The 17,422-nt window shown below is 43.6% G+C and overlaps 1 protein-coding gene across 1 annotated transcript in view; it reads left to right on the top strand.

The window, feature by feature from the left end:
- The first annotated feature begins 3,980 nt into the window (after positions 1-3,980).
- Positions 3,981-17,422, top strand: part of TBC1D14 (TBC1 domain family member 14) — a 64,395-nt gene continuing 50,953 nt past the window's right edge. The window contains exons 1-2 of the mRNA XM_058803326.1: positions 3,981-4,142; positions 9,401-10,130. Of these exons, the coding sequence (XP_058659309.1) occupies positions 4,100-4,142; positions 9,401-10,130 (773 nt within the window). The 5' untranslated portion in view covers positions 3,981-4,099. The remainder of the gene's footprint in view (positions 4,143-9,400; positions 10,131-17,422) is intronic.

Here is a 17,422-nt window from a genome sequence, read left to right as displayed (position 1 = left end):
GCAATTCTGAGATATTATGCAAGGAGTAATGGTTTTAGTTGATATAGTTTTACTCCTTCACACCTTATTACTCATGTTGTCTTTCCCAAACAGCTTGTAGACAGCGATAGAAACAATCCTGTCACGCATCGTGTTTCAGTAATATCAGTTCAAACATGCTGGGGAGTCTCACACACTTTCCCCTGTCTTTCCTGCTCTTCACTTTCTTGCTGTCTCATGGAGGGAAACCATCTCAGTCTGTTCTTACCCAGTGGTAACAGAAGTGATGGTAGCTATGGATCAAACTTCCTCATCCTTTATCAGGTCTAAGTTTCTATAGGAAGAGATAATTAAATAGCATGTTCTCCAGCTGTTCCTGATTCACCCCAAACCTATTACAATGGCCTGGTGTACAGAGAGTCCACCTCTAGTAGGAATACCCATGCAGATGGTGGCTGTGCTATCAAATACAGGCAAAAATAGTTTTGTGTGAACAAAATTAATTTGTTCAATTGATTAATCTGAAGTAAAGAGCATAATATTTATTCCTCAAAAGCATCACCATTTGCTTCCAAGGTATTGAGTTTTTCACAGAATTATTACCCTTTTCATTGCTACGAGTCAGTAGAAACCTGAATATATTCATTGTTCCCTTTTCTTGTGCCATACAACATGAATGAATTATTTCACCATGCCTACAGGAAATCCTGTAAAGCAAGGAGGCAAAGGAGCAATGTCTCCTGTATTGCTAACATTTGCTTTTCAGAGAGAGCTTCTCTGTCTCTGATGGATAACAGCTGGGAGCGTCCAGCACTGCCACACTCGGTACCCTTGCACTCAGGCCTGGCTGAGCCAGAACTGCCTTAAATCACAGAGATGGCAAATGGAGGCAGGAGCTGCTGGTCAGCTCACAGTGATGCACAGCTGCTGTGCATTCACAACACGCTAATCTTTTCTTTAAAATAAAGAAAAAAACCCTGTCCTCTAGCTTATGGCAGAGAATTACTGACTTTGAGGAGCTGCACAGTGGATTCAAATGAAGCTCAGTTTGGCTGGCTCTGAAAGCTGCTTGCATCACACTTGGCTTGTGATGAATTAAAATTCAATCTAGATGTTCTCATCTAGTTCTTAAAAAATAAATTTGAAGTTGTATCAATTACAAAATTGCTGAAGCTTCAAAACAGAACTGAAAGCCTAAGCAGAGAATGCTTTCTCACATCTACAGCCCTAAGAAGCATGACAGAAAATTGCATTTCTGTTCCTTGGCTCTACCGAAACAGAGGAAGGACAGGTATTTGGTGTACTTTTATCATATGTTGTATATTTTAGAGAAATCACCAAGACAGAAGAGAGCAAAAACTCTTCATGCTTTCTTGCAAAATACCCATAAACCTGAGATATCAAACCCTACTGGCATTAATATGAGCCTGTATGACAGAGCTTTTGAACAGAATGTTTTTAAAAAAATTAAATTCTCTAGCACCAGGCTATTAATAGACATGTAGAAGTTTTTTTGCCCACCAGGTGAACATCAATTGCCAATTTGAGGCTGCTCTATGTAACATTTCATGTCTACACAACAGCTGCATGCAAGACACTCTTAAACAAAACATGATTTTATTCCATGAATTTTTATAAAATTAAGTGTGCTGCAGGTTTACTTGACCCTGAGTCAGTGACAAAAGACTGATAATAACCACATTGATTTTATGTGCTACAATTAACTTCTTATCACACTCTGAGGATTTACTTACAACGCACGTGTTTAAACAGGAGGAATTGATTTCCGTGTGCCCTTCTGTGTGGACTTAAATTTTGCACAGCTGCTGCAAAATAAAGGCACTAAAGGTCCCCTTTATGCTGAGTTTTGCTTTTGTACTTCCTGTACCTGGCAGTACCTGTTCTGTTTCCTTTCAGTAATTAGCACATGCCACACTTCATCACAGCTAGCGTGTGACATTGTACTTAGTCACAGTGTGAGCCCTTCAGCTTTTCCCCAAACAGAGAAGTAATAATACACAACATTTGCAGACAGAAATTTACCTTACCTGGGATGGAGGGGGCATGAATGGACTGATACTAACTGCTAATGCAAAACACCTTTTGGGAATAGCTCATGACAACCAGAATTGCTACTTCCCCTTTCCTAGGAGTTACACAGCCATTCACGTACAATACAGGGGTGGTTCTTTTATATTGACTAGGCTGCAATTTTCTGTGACTTCCCATATGCTCTGCTTACCACTGAAGGATTCTGCAGCACGTTTTTCTAATTGTTTCTTCAGCCTAAATGATATTAAGCTGGGAGCATCATTATTTCCTGTGCAGGCACTCTGCAGAATTGGAGAGTTCCTGACTATTTCCATTCTTTTATTTACCCTAGGAACCAAACAACTGACCAAGGTAAAATGACACATCATGATGACAATACTCTCTTCTGGTTGCTCCAACAGAAGAATTGATTCATACTCTTAAAAACATAAGAAAAAAATTTAAAAGGAATGAGTGAGAGTATAAGCTCAAAAAATCTTTTGCATATAAACAAGTTTACAGTGCCTCAAATTGGTTTGCTTTTATTTACCTTTATTTATTTACATTTAACATGGAAGCTCTCTTACAGAGATAGTAATAATTTTCAAAAGAAGATATGGAAAAATTAGTGCCAATCTTAAATCATTTTATGTTGATACCCATCTTAGAAATAAAGCAGACTAAGAACTGATCCAGTCACAGAAACAAACTATCTGCAGAGGTATAATTTTTGATTGATGGTAGATTTTCAGAGCAGTTTCAGAACAATCTAATTCTTATCTTCATAGTATGGAATTGGTGTCAACAGGGTCATGGTGGCAAGTACTTCTGTACAGGTTTACCTCAGCCTCTCACGATTCATTCCAGTGTAACTTGCCCGTATCAAAGCTTGAACAATCATGGGTTTGCACCACTTCACAGCGAACCAGCTGCCCCAACACAAGTTCAGATATTTGTGTCTGCTGCCCTCACACTTCCAGCTTCAGTGTAGACAGGAGAGGTGTGAGGTGACGGGAGTGCTTAAATCCTCGGTTCAAATGGGAGCAGCTTTATCTTACCACCATTCCAGAGACATGATCACGACTCTAGGTGCAAAACATGTGACCTCTGCAGAAAACAAAACAGCGCCGAGTTTCACAGCTGATAAGGAAACACGACAGCTCTGCTCCTGTCAGGTGCTGACTGCTCGGAAATCAGTGTGGGGGTAGAGCAGGGTGTGCACAGCTCCACCCCCAAAAGGGCGCACTTTGAGACGAAGGTGAAGAGAATGGAAAGATAAAAACGCGAAAATCGCAATTACCACCCTAAAGCTTCCACTTTTGGCGTTACAGAACACAATTACCAGAGTTCCACAGAGCTAGGGACACACCTGCGCACGATACCTCCACACGTTCCGCAGCCCACACTTCCACACCCACTGAAGTTTGGTTTTCCCCAACACGAGGGCAGCCTACCCACCCACCTGCTTCCCCGGGCACGGCCAGGGCCGCCAGCCGGCCCCGGCAGTAACACGGGACGGGCTGCAGCGCCTGGCGGCCAAAAAGTGGCTCCCGCCGAGCCCGGGGTTCCTTGAAATGAGCGCTCTCAGCCACAGCCCCGTTTCTCTCCGCTCCGGGGGCTCCTCGGAACCCCAGCGCCTAAGCCACAGCCCCGCTCCCGGGGCGCCTCCACTGCCGAGCCGGGCGGGCACCACCAGCCAGCCCGCCACGGGCGCTGAGGCGATTTAAAATGGCGCCCGGCGGCGGCCGCCCCTCGCCCCCCTGCGCGCAGGCGTTCCCTTCCCCGGAGGGCGGGGCTTCCCCGGCGCGCCGGGCAAGGGGAGCGGAGGCGGGGCGGGAGGAGTCCGGGCTGCGGGGGTTGGAGCATCGCCGGAGGAGCCCGGCACCTGTCCCGCAGCCAGGTGTGCGCCGCCGCCATGGGAGGCCCCACGCTACGCCGAGGGGGCCGCCGGCGAGGGGCGGCTGCTCCGCCTCAGCCGCGCTGAACCCGGCGCTGCTCCGCGGGGACCGGAGAGCAGCGACATGGAGTGCCCGCCGCAGCCGCCGGCCGCCTCCTAGTCCCGCAGTAGCGGCTGTGGGGCGCGTCGGGCATGGCCCAGCGTGACGAGAGCGACGGAGGGCAGCGCTACCCCGGTGAGGCGTCCGGGCTCCTCGGGGCTGTTCCTGCTCGCCGGTGCCGGGGGTGCTGGCCGTACCTGTTGGTGCGAGGGGCAGAGCCCGGGGCCGAGCGGGGCGGGCGGGCGGGAGCGAGCAGCCTCAGCCCCGAGGGGCCGCGCTGGCTGCCGGGCTGACTTAACCCGGCCGCGGCCACGTAAAAAAGTTAAGAGGAGCAGGTGAGCTGAGCCCTCGGAGTGTTCACCGAGTGGGTTGAAGACCGCAGAGAAGAGTGAGCGCTGCTTCCTCAAGGCTTTAGTTGTGGCTTTTTTTTTTTCGGTTGTTTCAGTTTCTTTGGGTTGTTTGTAAGCGAAGGCCGCTAGCTCGGAACCTTCGCAGAGCGAGTCGGGTTGAGCCCGTGAGAAGGAAGCAACTTTCATCTCGCTGCCTCTCTTCTAGTCGAGGTTTCCCAAGCAATTCCCAAAGACCAAACAAAACTACATCTCACAGCAGCTGAAGTTCTTCTGACGTTGCTGCTAATTTAATGTGGCTCAGAGAGTTTTCAGTAACAATGGTGCGGGGAGGGTAAAGCGCTCCTGGAGCAGAGGCTTTAGCAGAGCACTGTAACTTGTTTGTGTTGCCCGTCTGACTGAGCAGAAACAGTCGGAAAGCGGGGAATGGCTTACTTATGATTACTCTCCGAGCACTCCGCTCAGAAGCCGGCTTTGTAAAGCTCACACTTTTAAAAGGTCACCAGCTGAGAGTTAGATAATAGTCATCTTAATTAAAACAAAAAAAAAATCCCCACTAGTTTCTTTTCTTTTTGCCGGTAATGTTTTGGCAGTACTTTTATAGGTAACCTTAATTGCAGTATCCCATGTTTAGTTGAAGGACAGACTTTTTCTAGTTTCAGGAGTTCTTCACTGTTGGCAGTGCTGTGGCTGTTAGAACGTGCACACAAATGGAACAAAGAAATCTTTAATAAACAAAACTGAGTTTGATGCTCTTGTGCACCAAGGTCACTCAAAGCTGCCCTTGATAACAGCAATATGTTTCTTGGTACATGCAACAAAAATAATAACAAAAACATGGAGAATATAAGTCATTAATTAAAAAAATATATCTTTAAGAAGAAAAAAAGTTGCAACTTTGTAATTGAAGAAATTCCTTGTTCTTAAAAGTTGGAGAAAAAGTCCTAGCGGAAGTAAGTGTTGAAGAGGTATTGTGTGATGTTAACTCTTAGAGAACTGAGCTGTGTATGCAATCATTCCTCTTCTCATCCCTGTGAGGCAGGAAAATATAAAGCCTTCTTTTGCAAATTATTGTCTTACCCTTGTTGCGTGCCTAAACTGCATCATAACTCCCAGCAAACTTGGAATAATGGGCCTTGAGTTTGCATCTTTCTGGTTTTGTTTTACTCTAATGGTTTGGCATTGCTGTTATATTTAACTTTGATATCAAAGTGGGTTAAAAAGCCATTTTATTGTAGATCTTAGAAATTATAATCAAATATGACTTGTCCCTCTGTATGGTTGAGTGATATGCAAAGCCAAAATGTGTTTTAAAGCCCTCTGGTTATTGTCAGAACATGCCTTCTTGCATGCTGTGATCAGAATCTGGGGAATGTGAGGCCGTACAGACAGACCTACTGAGACAGATGGAAACTCCACCTGTCAGAAAAAAATGTACCTAGGGGAGAGTCTGAAAGCAGAACTGATGTATGTTGATGTTTTCTTGAAGTTCTGATACTTGCGGTTTAGAGCCTCTCTGAGTTTTGCTTTGCTTAGGAATCATCAGTGATTTTGTATTCCCAAACTTAGATGTAAATTTCTTGCATCCACAGTGTTGTGACAGAGTTGCACAGGTTAGCTGCCCTTTGTGTGAATAGTTGTGTCCTGATGTTAATTTTGAACCTGGCTACAAAACTGTCTTTATCATGTGCTCCTTAGCACTTCAGTTGGAAGTGTTAATGAGTAAATAGCATCTACCTGCTCTCTCATTGCCACTTGTGACCTTGGCTGTGTTTTCCTAACTCCCTTTTCCTTGTTATTTCCTGTGGGATGTTCCCTCTTATGAGATCATGTTCTCGATAAGACATAGGATATTAAGACTTTACAAATATTGATTTTATTTCCATCGTAATATATTTAAATAAACAATGGGAATTATGAATCTTGTGCAGACAAAATTGCATACTATTTCTCAGTAGTGTATGGTACTCAGATGATAATGTTTCCACATGGTTATGTTAATAAATGCTTTATGGAAAGAAGTTAGCATTGGAGTACATGACAGAATATTTGACATCAATTGTCAGATTTTGCACTTACCAATGAGGCAGCTAAAACAGAGTATAAATATCACTCCGTCCTTAAAAACAATCCTACAACAACTGAACTCAAAATGAATCAAGGAGTTCTCCTGTGTGTCCTTGAGAGCTGACTGCATCTCAAGTTTTCATTTAAAGCCCTTGATGGGTACACTTCAAAGCCTCCCACAGTTTTGCTGAACTGTGTAAAACCTTTGTAACTTGCTGTTGCATAATTTGCTCCAGCAAGCTGTAGTGTTGTATACTTCTGCATTTCTCACTTGCCCGTTTAAAGGATCTTTTCCTGTTACATTTATTGCTTGAAAAAATACCAAGTCAAGTTAAAACAAAATTCCACACCGGGTACAGAAGCTATTTTCACTTTTTTTTTTGTAATTCTTTTGTTTACAGTATTTGGCCTCTTGAGCTGCTGTAGTTACTGCCTCTGCCAAGGTCATTTGGGTGCTTACCATTTGTAAGCTTGGTTGAGAAGAGCAGTGCAATTAAGCTAAGGACTGGCTGCTGCTTGGGAAAATCATTGAGCAGAAGTAAAGGCAGTCATGGGAGGAATTCATTATGGGAACATGCTTGTACTGTTTACCCAAACATCATCAAAGCTGTTCCTGACAGATTACATTTGTGGTTTTTTTCCTGGACTGCACTTTCTAGGTGCATTCCAAAGTTTGAATTCTTGTAAGTCAAACCCCTTGGTTACCCTGTTCTGGAGTGTATCTGTGTATATGCTTTAGAGTAACAAAAGGGGCTGGGGTGGGCTGTGGGTTTGAAGAGCACTGTGAAGTATATGAAGGAATAAAGGCGAACATAGGGAGAAGAACAGAGTCAGACTTATGTTAGAAAAATAAGTGAATTCAAGTAAGAAGGTCTGAGAACAGGAGATTCCAGTATATACAACAGTAATTACATCTAATGCTCCATGTTCTGTCTCATTTGTACGCTTGAACTGTCACTGTTGACTCCTGGAGTATAGTTTGTTGCCTGCATTCAAGAATTGCTGTTTAGGGTTTGTTTTTTTGCTGGCCCTTGGAGTTTCAATTTAGTGAATAAAGAATTTATAATGTACACAGTTGGTGTGTCAGCTATTTCAAAACATACTTTAATTGCAGGGGATGTAAACTTTTCAAACCATGGTAATATGAAAAAAAAAAAGTTGCTATAGCAACTCTTTAAGAGAAGACTTCACACCTCTTCACAAGCTTTTTAGTCAAAACAATACACTTGAAACCTTGCTTAGGCAGAGGATTAGGCAACTGGTATATTGATTGATTTGGATGGGTAGCATAGAGTTGGTTGTTAAAAAGTTCTGAAGAGGTCTAAAAGATGAAAAATCCAGGCTGTCTGTCCTCACCTTTTGCCTGTACTTAGGAGTGGATTGAACTGCTAGCAAATATTGTTTGGGTAGTAAGTTAAAGATTTAGTGTAGCATACAAAGTACAGTTGGGTTCCTGAACTTTCCACATGACTGAAAACTTATGGAAAAAAAAAATTCTGTTTGGACCAGTGAGATATGTTTGAAATGAGTTTTTTCTCACTCACTGCCTGTTGGTATCACAATGCCAAGCTGTATTGATGTCCTCAGATCTAAGAATGGACTGTGTGTCAAACCCTGGTGTTTGGCAGGGCTCAGGTGACTTTAACCAGGGGTTTAGAACTGCTGTGAGATAGCACTTTTCACCGACGTTGGGAATTGACAAGTTTGGGGTTTCTTCTGAGGTACATGTGTATTTGTTTTTTAAAAATAGAATGTGGGAAGGACCTTCTAGAGAACAACCAGGACCTTTAATTGAGTGCTCTACTTGAGAGAGAATAGGAGACCAGGCTTCAGGAGCTGTCTAGAAAGCAGTCTGTTTGCAAGATGGAATAAGTGCTCTTCACTCATTCACACTTAGCCCAGAGTGTTTCAGAGAGAAGAAATTGAAGCAATATGTGCATATTTGTTCTGCCAACTGCTGCAGAGTAATTGCATCGCAAACTTCAGAAGAGCTGTAGACAATTTACTACTCATATGGAAAAAGATCTGTGTAATATATAGCATTATATAGCTCATATAGTGTTTAAAGGGTCAGTAGCAGTTCTGGAAGCCAGGGCAGTATTCCTGTTGGTGTCCCAGATGTATTAAAGTTCGGTGCCTCCAACCTGTAGCTCCTTTTTGACAGCCCTTGCTTTGCAGGTCATTGAGATTCAGACTGGAATTGGGGCACTGACTGGATTAACTGACCTGCTGGCAGCCCCTGGGGAGACAGCATGGATGTTGGATCACAGTCCCTGAGTGCAGGAAATTCAGTGTATTTGCAAATGTCATTGCTACTAAACATGCACTGATGAAGTGCATTGTGCATATTGTCAAAACATTGACTCTATGGATAGCTTTATAGCTGTTCAGAGTTTGCATCTCTTCCTTCATGCAACAATGACACTTTATGCATTCTCTTCTGGGACAATTTTATTATCAGTTTTATAGTTTGCAAAAGAATGCTGAGAAATTCTGTTTAAATGAACAATTATGAATCTGGTCTAAGTGTAAGGAAACAAGTTTTGTAGCTCTCTGACATCAGCAAATATGAATTTATGACTGTATAAAAATAAATCTCATATATTTGCCTCAGTATTGACAGGGAACATTAAAATACTGCATGTTTTATAGTATGTAACTTCACTCCCAGGAGATGTGTAAGGAGCAAACACGGGCACACAAACTGCTTATGAAAAGCTTTTCATGCTTCACATTCGCTAGAAGCCTAATTTAAGTTGCCATTGTCCTGGTTGTTCATGCTGGGGGAAGGGATAGTAATTATGTCCAAGAGAAGACAAATAATTTTTAATTAAAAGCCTAGATTAGGACAGGACTGAGTGCATTAAAAAAACAAACCAAGAAACAACCATGAAAAAAAACCAACCCTACAAAACAAACAGTCGAGAACAAACCACAACCTTCCTGCAAACTCCTAATCTTTTCTTTCTTTTTAACCAGTTACCAGCTGGGCCAAGACAACTGATGCAAATTTATCCAACTCTTTAAATGGTTTGACCTTCGTGGGAATTGTGGATGCAAGAGTGAGCAGCAGTATCCAAGGCCTTCAAAACCTGAACTCTGGGACCCCGAGAGATCTCTCATTGCCTGAGTATGGACCTGGCCTGCTGTCCATAGAAGATTGTCATAGCCTTAAGTCAGTGGATTCTGGTATTCCAACTCTAGAAATAGGAAATCCAGAGCCTGTTCACTGCAGTGTGTTGAATGTGAAGAGAAAGCAGTCAGAGCCCGAGCTGGTGCCTGACAGGGCTTTCCAGAGCGCGTGCACGCTGCCGCCGTACGTGCCTCCGCACGCGCCGGCTGCCGAGCACGAGCACGCCGTGCGCAAATCCTCCACCTTCCCCAGGACTGGCTATGACACCGTCAAACTGTACAGCCCAACCTCAAAGACGCTCAACAGAAGCGATGACATCTCCGTTTGTAGCGTGTCTAGTCTTAGCACAGAGCTGTCAACAACTTTATCAGTTAGCAACGAAGACATTTTGGACTTTGTGGTCACAAGCAGTTCAAGTGCAATTGTGAATCTCGAGACTGACGAGGCGCACTTTTCAGACGTTACCCTGAATTCCTCTAGAGACAGCACTGACCAGAGCCAGCAGCAGTATTGTCATGGGACAGACGTGGACGGTAAACGGAAAATACTGGGACCTTTTACAAACTTCTTTGCCAGGTAATGTTTCCGTACAATATATTTTAGTGGACTATGTAAGATCTTAGGAGAAAGGTCCTCTTTGATGTTGTACTTTGAAAAATATAATGCCTTGGTGTCTTAATTTAGATCAGTATTAACATAATTTTTCTGTTATGAGTAAATAGGCAAATATTGCTGGGGTCTAAGGCTCTGCATCCTACTCTGTTATGTTCATGGTGTATGGAAGCTTCTTAAATCTTGGAACATTCTTTCTGTGTTACAGTAAAAGAATTTCTGAGCAAGGTCCTTTTTCTTCTGAACAGTGGCTTCTCCAGTGATATCTTTTGTGATTTTGGCCAAGGTCTTTAATCTCGTGTCACATAAGAAGATAAATATAGGTCGAATCCATACCTGTGTTAAAGAACTTTGACATCTGAAGATTCATAAGTAATTTAGTAATGATGGAGTATTTTATTGATCATTCTAAGGGTATGAAGCTTAAAATACAAATACTTTGCAAACACTTGGTACAACTACTCTGGTCTTTCCAAATCTCAGTTACTGCTTTTTTAATATCTTAATACCTGAGTTTTTGTGTGGAATAAAAACATCTGATATTGTGTCACCCACTTGTTGAAATGATGGCATTGGCTACCCAAAGCAGTTTCTAAATGTGTCCTTTGTATGAATGATAAGGTTCTGAATGCAGATACCCCAGGGAAGTGGGGAATAAGGAAGAGGACTAATCTGCTTTGAGGAGTTGAGCTGTTTGCTAGTGGGTTCTTTTTTTAAAGTTATGTAAGACCTTCATAATGTTTCTAATTTTTAAGTTATATCATCTGAAGTTTGATATATTTAAAATAAATTGTTCTAGAAAGAAATTTTAGACATCAAGTGGAGTTGGCTGTAAATAACCTGTTTTGCACATGGCTTCAGCTAGTATCTCTTTTCTCGTGCAATTTTTCTTTTGCATGAGACAAGTGGGCTAATAAAATACATCAAGAATTGGCAGAAAACATTCTTTGAAGGGCTGCCTTATTTGCAAAGCTTAAGAAAATCAGTTTGTTTAGACCTAAGCTGACTGAAGCCTTTGTTGATTTTTATTCTTAGGTTAAAGTACTGTGCAGCAGAGCTCCAGTCATCAGTCATGTTTGAGGTGCTGATGCTTTTGTGGACTCTTGTCTGTGTGTTGCCATGGAACCAGACTTAATTCTGAAGCAGGAGGCTTCTCAGCACTTCAAAGCATAAACTTTTGTTACCCATTCTGGTAGCACAACTGCTAACTCAAACAAATGCTGTCCTTCAGCCTGGCAGGGAGCAGGGTGGAACAGGCACATTTAGACCCCACTCAGAGTAGGATGTTTAACCACTTCTCAACTTTTCTTATCCAACACAGCAAAGCCATGTGTCCAAATTCTGTTCTAGTGTAGTCTCTGGTGGTTTTACCAGTGTTGCAGAAACTGTAGTACTCACTCGACTGAGCTTTTTCAGCTGAATCTTTGCAGGTACATTGAATGCCAGGAAACAAAGGCTGTCATTACTGCCTTTTAAATGGGGAGCAGATAATTTTGGTCACTCGGTGATGTCATTGTAAGAATATGAGGATTAAGTTCAAACTAGAGGATCGGCTTTGAAGTTCCAGGTGCTCAGTCTGTAACCTGACCTTGAATATCCTCCTCTTTGGCATCCACTTCCTGCTCTGTTTTGGAAACAAGAGCTGCCCACTTTTTGTCTGTACTTGCACACCACACCCCCATATTTTATGCACCGGCTCATGTCATGAGACCTGGTGGTGAGTTTCACAGGTATTGAACACACAGGGAGCCTTGGAGGTTGTTCTGTGCCACAGGGAGTACTATTCATATTTATACTCTCAGCATTGTACAGTTTCAAAACATGCCCTCGCTAGTTTTTGTTGGTGTTTGTAATCTGCCATCCCTGGGTTTGAAAAGTCCCTGTTCCCTGGAGCTCCTGTGGGCTCCTTGGATTCCCAGGACTTATACCAGTACTGAAGTAAATGAACCTGGTTCTTGCAGTGTTTTGTTTGAAAGTAGCTGCTTTCTAGAGGCCTTCCTACCCAGCTCACCCTGTGCTGTGTACCTGGGTTTGTGTGCAGTGTGAGAGGAAGAGGAGGCATTTTGAACAGTATTGTTGAAGACCAGCTTGCTGAGAGGGAGCTTCCTAAAGCAGTTTGTTCCAAGTGCTGCAGTGGTGGGTGTAAACAAAGTCCCAGAAAGGAGTGTGTTCTTAGCACTGCACTCTGCTGAAAGTTGTGATTCAGTCTCACAGGTTGAGTGCATAAACTTCACTTTAGAAAACCAAATGTGAACCATGGCAGGAGAAAGCCCAATTGCCTTGGCTTTGGCCAGTGGCTGGCACACATGTGTACAACTTGGACTAATGAGACCTGAGTGCTTTGTACACTGCCTTGCAGCAGCCTGATGGTCATGGGGTAAGGCTGCAGTGCAGACTCAGCCTTAATCTGCAGGTTTAGCTCTTTGAGGGCTTCTCTGGGTAATAGGATATAGGTTTGAGCCATTGGGAGCAAAGATGAGTCAGCTTAATTTTTTGCACAGGTTGTTGATAGTTGGTAAAAGGGAGAAACCTTGCCTCTTGAAATGGCACCTCTGCTTGTATTGAACCCCATGTGGCCTCTGAGAATGTGCTAAGTTCTCTGATTTTATCAGAGTAAACTTGGCCTTGACATGTCAGTTAAGATATGTGGCTGCCTGTAGAGATAATACCGACAATAATTAGATGCCTCCAGTGCTTGGTCACATGTGCTTAAGCTACTTACATATCAGCCAGGGGTAAGTCTTTCTCAATACCAAGAAAATGCTTAGATAAGTGGTTGCTTTAGAATATAAAGTCATTTTTTGGCACTCTGTACATTCATTTTTCCTTTTGAGACTGTGTGCATGTGCGCTGTGCACAAGGTTGCATATTCCATGTCAGTTCTGTGGTGTGTTATGAGGTTTTGGGTTTGAGACTGCATTTACAAAATGAGTTGTAGAAGAGATCAAAGGAAAAGGGAGCACTGTTGGCTGATTTCCTTCAGTTCTGGCACCTTCAGGATCACTTGGGAATGGAGTGCTCCTGCCCTGCCTCTTTGAGCACTGTGGTGAAGAAAGTTTCCTGGCCTGCTTCTGTGGCTCAGTTTGTGTCTCCAGCAGTTTGAGTATCCATAAGGCCTGCTTGTTTCCTCAGGCTGCATCTTGGGGTGTGGCCAGGAAGATCAAAAGGGAGAAGGAGGCTGCTTTCTTGCTTACACACAGCTTTCCTCTTGGAGGAGCTTAAGGCACCGCAGGTACAGTGCTCTCATTAGGCTCAAGGTTGGCATATGGAAATGAATTACTGCTTCTGAAAGAAGCTCTAATGCTGACTGTTGACAAAAAACCCTGACATGTTAGTTGTTTTCAAGTGTCACTTGTATCAGCTTTAAAAGCCCAGAGGTCTTTTACATAATCCTGAGTTGGAATTAATTTCCTTCATTTGAATATATGCAGGAACTTGGGTTGAAAACTAGTGTGAGCAAATAACTGGGTGGGAGACTAAAGAGTTGGTGGCTTGTCTGCTGCTTTGCCTTATTGACCCAGAGTAGTGTGGGTTAATGAGTTTTACCTTTGGACTTTACTTCTGTACAGTACTGCTGAAACTTTTTAAATGTGTGCATCTTAAACAGCTTTGCTGAACCAGGACTGTAGTGATCTTACTGCAGAAGTTTCTCTTTTCATTTATCATTTGCAATTTTCATTTTGGAGACTGAGAATGAGGATTTCTGTGCTTACATGGAGAGTGACCATAAAGGGGTCACTCTGTGTAAATAATAAGCCATGCAGTTTGTTTCATTTTAATGGATTACAAGCAGCCTAAGTCTTTACTTAGTCCACTGCCATGGATATTGTCTGTTTTCCCAAGAATCTCTATCTTCTTTCTTTTCAGGCTACTCCCAGAAGTTTTAAATCTTAATGTTCTAAGTATTTGGATGTCAGGAAGCCTGTAAGGAGCATAGGGACTGCACATGAAATAAAGGGCTTTAAGAACAACATTACATTTTACTATTTGCAAAGAATCTCTGCATTTCTGGAAGAAAGCTTCTGGAGCAAGATTGGCATCCTACACCATATGTAGAAATGTACCTGTGACCTTACTTGTAATCTGATAAGAAAAAGGTCTTAAATTTCAAAATAGTAGCTACTGCTTTCAGTAAGTGTTTTAAGTCTGAAATCACGTGAATTTAATATGTTTATATCGCATATGTACACCCATGTTTTGAGATTACTGGTCACACATAATTTGGAGTTCTGAATTTAGGAATTAGGTCCATCAATGGCAAAATTCAGTCATGTGTTAATGGATAATTGCAGTTTGTTGCTTTTAATGAGAGGACAGCTTATTGTACTTCTGTAATTTTGCTATTAAAAGGAAGGTGGAATGACAAGGAGCATTGTAGTGCTGATTTCCCACTTTCATGTCTACAAAAATGGGAATTCACTGACCACAGGAGGGAAGGAAAATTGTGATAATAATTGTAGTTGACTAATCTGAGATATTCGTTATGATGCTGTCCTCTTTTCTATGGAAGTTTCTTTTCAATGAAGCCTGTTAGAGTATTGGCTGTTCAGGAGGAGAGGCTGAGAGCAGGACTCAAGTGTGTAGGCAGAGGAACAGACAGAGCTGGATGCACTGTGGGGGCAGACAGAAGTCACTGCTTCTAACCACAAATGAGCAAAGCCAAAGTGAGCTGCAGGTGCAGCTGTCCAGAAGCTGGTGGGGAAGGACTCCAGCCTGTGATCAGGGAGCCTGCAGGGCCACCCAGCACAGCTGCTGCCCTGCCCTGCTGTGGGCTGGGCTCCCAGGTGCTGCAGTTGCCCCACAGGGTTCCCTGCCCTGTTGGAGGGAAGGGAGTAGCTGAGTGGCAGTTCTGTCCTTCCCTGCTGCTTTCCCTGGGTGCCTTTCTAGCAAATTGTTGCCAACAGCAGGCGGCTAAAAGGGCTGGGAAGAGAGGAGGGCAAACCAGCTCATGCTGCAGTGTGGGAACAGCATGGGCACTGAGGATCTGCTTAACACAGGGTGCTGGCAGCAGTCTTTCAGCAGCCTGTGAGGCATTCAGGTATGCTCATCTGAAAGGTGCTTCCAAAGTGTGGTTTTGGATAGTTCTTCTTTGAAAGCCACTCTCTCTCCTGGAACTGACAGACTTAAAGTCCTCTCCTCACCTGCGTTTACTACCACAGCTCTGTGTGGAACAGAAGAAATTAGCAGAATTTTCTGAAATAAACTTTCTCTCTCAAAGCAAATCTTGCACAGGTGAAAAGTTGGAATTCTACAAAGGTAACAGCCTTTGTTTTTGAAAAAGGTTGAAAATTGTATGAAACAATTTTCAGAATTCCTGTCTTATTCAGAGAATGAAGTTTTGAAGTTTGTCATGTGGCCTGTTCTCCACTAGGTGTTGAACTGAAACTGTCTAAATTAATTGCAATCCTTATTTTCCCTTTTTGTGTGGGATAATGTAACTCTTTACAATTGCAGTTCTTTTTGTTCTACCTTAAACTTTTCACTAAATTTTGAGATGTGGCTCTTTAGTATAAAGAGTAGTAGATTAATATCTTAGTTTTGCTGTTGAGTAACTGGAAACAGTTTTACACAAACAAGACTTTAAACAAAGAGGCTTGTTGAACTTATTTGTTCATTATAGAAACTAAATGAAAATCTGCTCAATGACAATTTGAGTTTTGGAGGTATTTTTAGTAACTACAAAGCTATGCAGTAAGTGAGGACTTAGCGTGGTCTAGTTATTACTTCAAAGCAGGTGACACGTGCATGTTTCTTTTCTAGTGGCTGGAGGGAAGCATTTCAGAAGTCTGATACTGGCTGGTGAATGCAATTTCTAACATGGATGGGTGTTGAATGTTTCTTGCAGCATTGAGCTGTAATGCTTCCCCCACCCTCCCTTCCTTTCTGGGGTCACAGGTCCTGCCAGCAAACCTGCTCCAACAGGAGCTCCTCATTCCAAGGGGCCACACATTCTGCCATGAGCCTGCTCCAGTTCTAACAGGGTCAGCGTCCTTGAGGCACGTGGGGTCCTCCATGGGCTGCCGATGGATCTGTGCTCCATCCTGGGCCTCCATGGGCTGCAGGTGGATCTCTGCTCCACCCTGGGCTTCCATGGGCTGCAGGTGGATCTGTGCTCCATCCTGGGCCTCCATGGGCTGCAGGTGGATCTGTGCTCCATCCTGGACCTCCATGGGCTGCAGGTGGGTCTCTGCTCCACCCTGGGCTTCCATGGGCTGCAGGTGGGTCTCTGTTCCACCCTGGGCTTCCATGGGCTGCAGGTGGGTCTCTGCTCCACCCTGGGCCTCCATGGGCTGCAGGTGAATCTCTGCTCCATCCACCTCCATGGGTGGATCTGTGCTCCACCCTGGGCCTCCATGGGCTGCAGGTGAATCTCTGCTCCATCCACCTCCATGGGTGGATCTCTGCTCCACCCTGGGCCTCCATGGGCTGCAGGTGAATCTCTGCTCCATCCTGGGCCTCCATGGGCTGCGGGGCCCAGCTGCCTCACCATGGGCTGCTCCAGGGGCTGCAGGGGAACCTCTGCTCTGGCACTTGGAGCACCTCCTGGCCCTCCTTGTGCACTGACCTTGGTGTCTGCAGGGCTGTTCCTCTCACACAGTCTCACTCCTCTCTTTTGGCTGCTGCTGCTGTTGTGCAGCAGGTTTTTTCCCCTCTGAACTGCTATGCCAGGGAAGCTACCATTGTCCCTATTGGAGTCAGCCTTGACCAATGGCAGGTTTGTCCTGGAGCCAGCTGGCATTGGCTCTGTTGGGCATGGGGGGAAGCCTCTGAGTGCTTTTCACAGCAGCCACTCCTGTAGTTCCCCACTACCAAAACTTTGGCATGCAAACCCAGTACAGCACTGCACACACTTGCTTTGGAATAGAAAGTGAGAACTACAAAAGTTTCTCACAGATGTGCGTGAGACTTTAGGAGCTAATTCAGATTAATGAAGTTAAACTCTGGTTTCGTTCTGATTCACTGTCTCTATGAAGGTTTAATGAATGGGTGGGTTAGATGGTCTTTGTATCTTCATTTAATTTGCAAGAGCTTTACTGGTGTTTTCCTTTGTTAAAAGGAGCTATGAGAAGTAGATGACATGAGGAATGGAGAATATCAGCACAATTACTGCTGTGTGATGCTCTATCTCTCCATCTGATCAAAGTACTATTTATTGTTCCACTGACTTTTTCTCTCCTGAAAAATGCAGTGAGCAAGATGAAATGAAATGGAATAAATATAATTTTTGCTCCTTGATGTTTTGATTTACACAGTAT

The sequence above is a fragment of the Ammospiza caudacuta genome, chromosome 4 (assembly GCF_027887145.1).
Source record: "Ammospiza caudacuta isolate bAmmCau1 chromosome 4, bAmmCau1.pri, whole genome shotgun sequence".
NCBI lineage: Eukaryota > Metazoa > Chordata > Aves > Passeriformes > Passerellidae > Ammospiza > Ammospiza caudacuta.
This window is presented reverse-complemented; position numbering and strand designations above follow the sequence as displayed.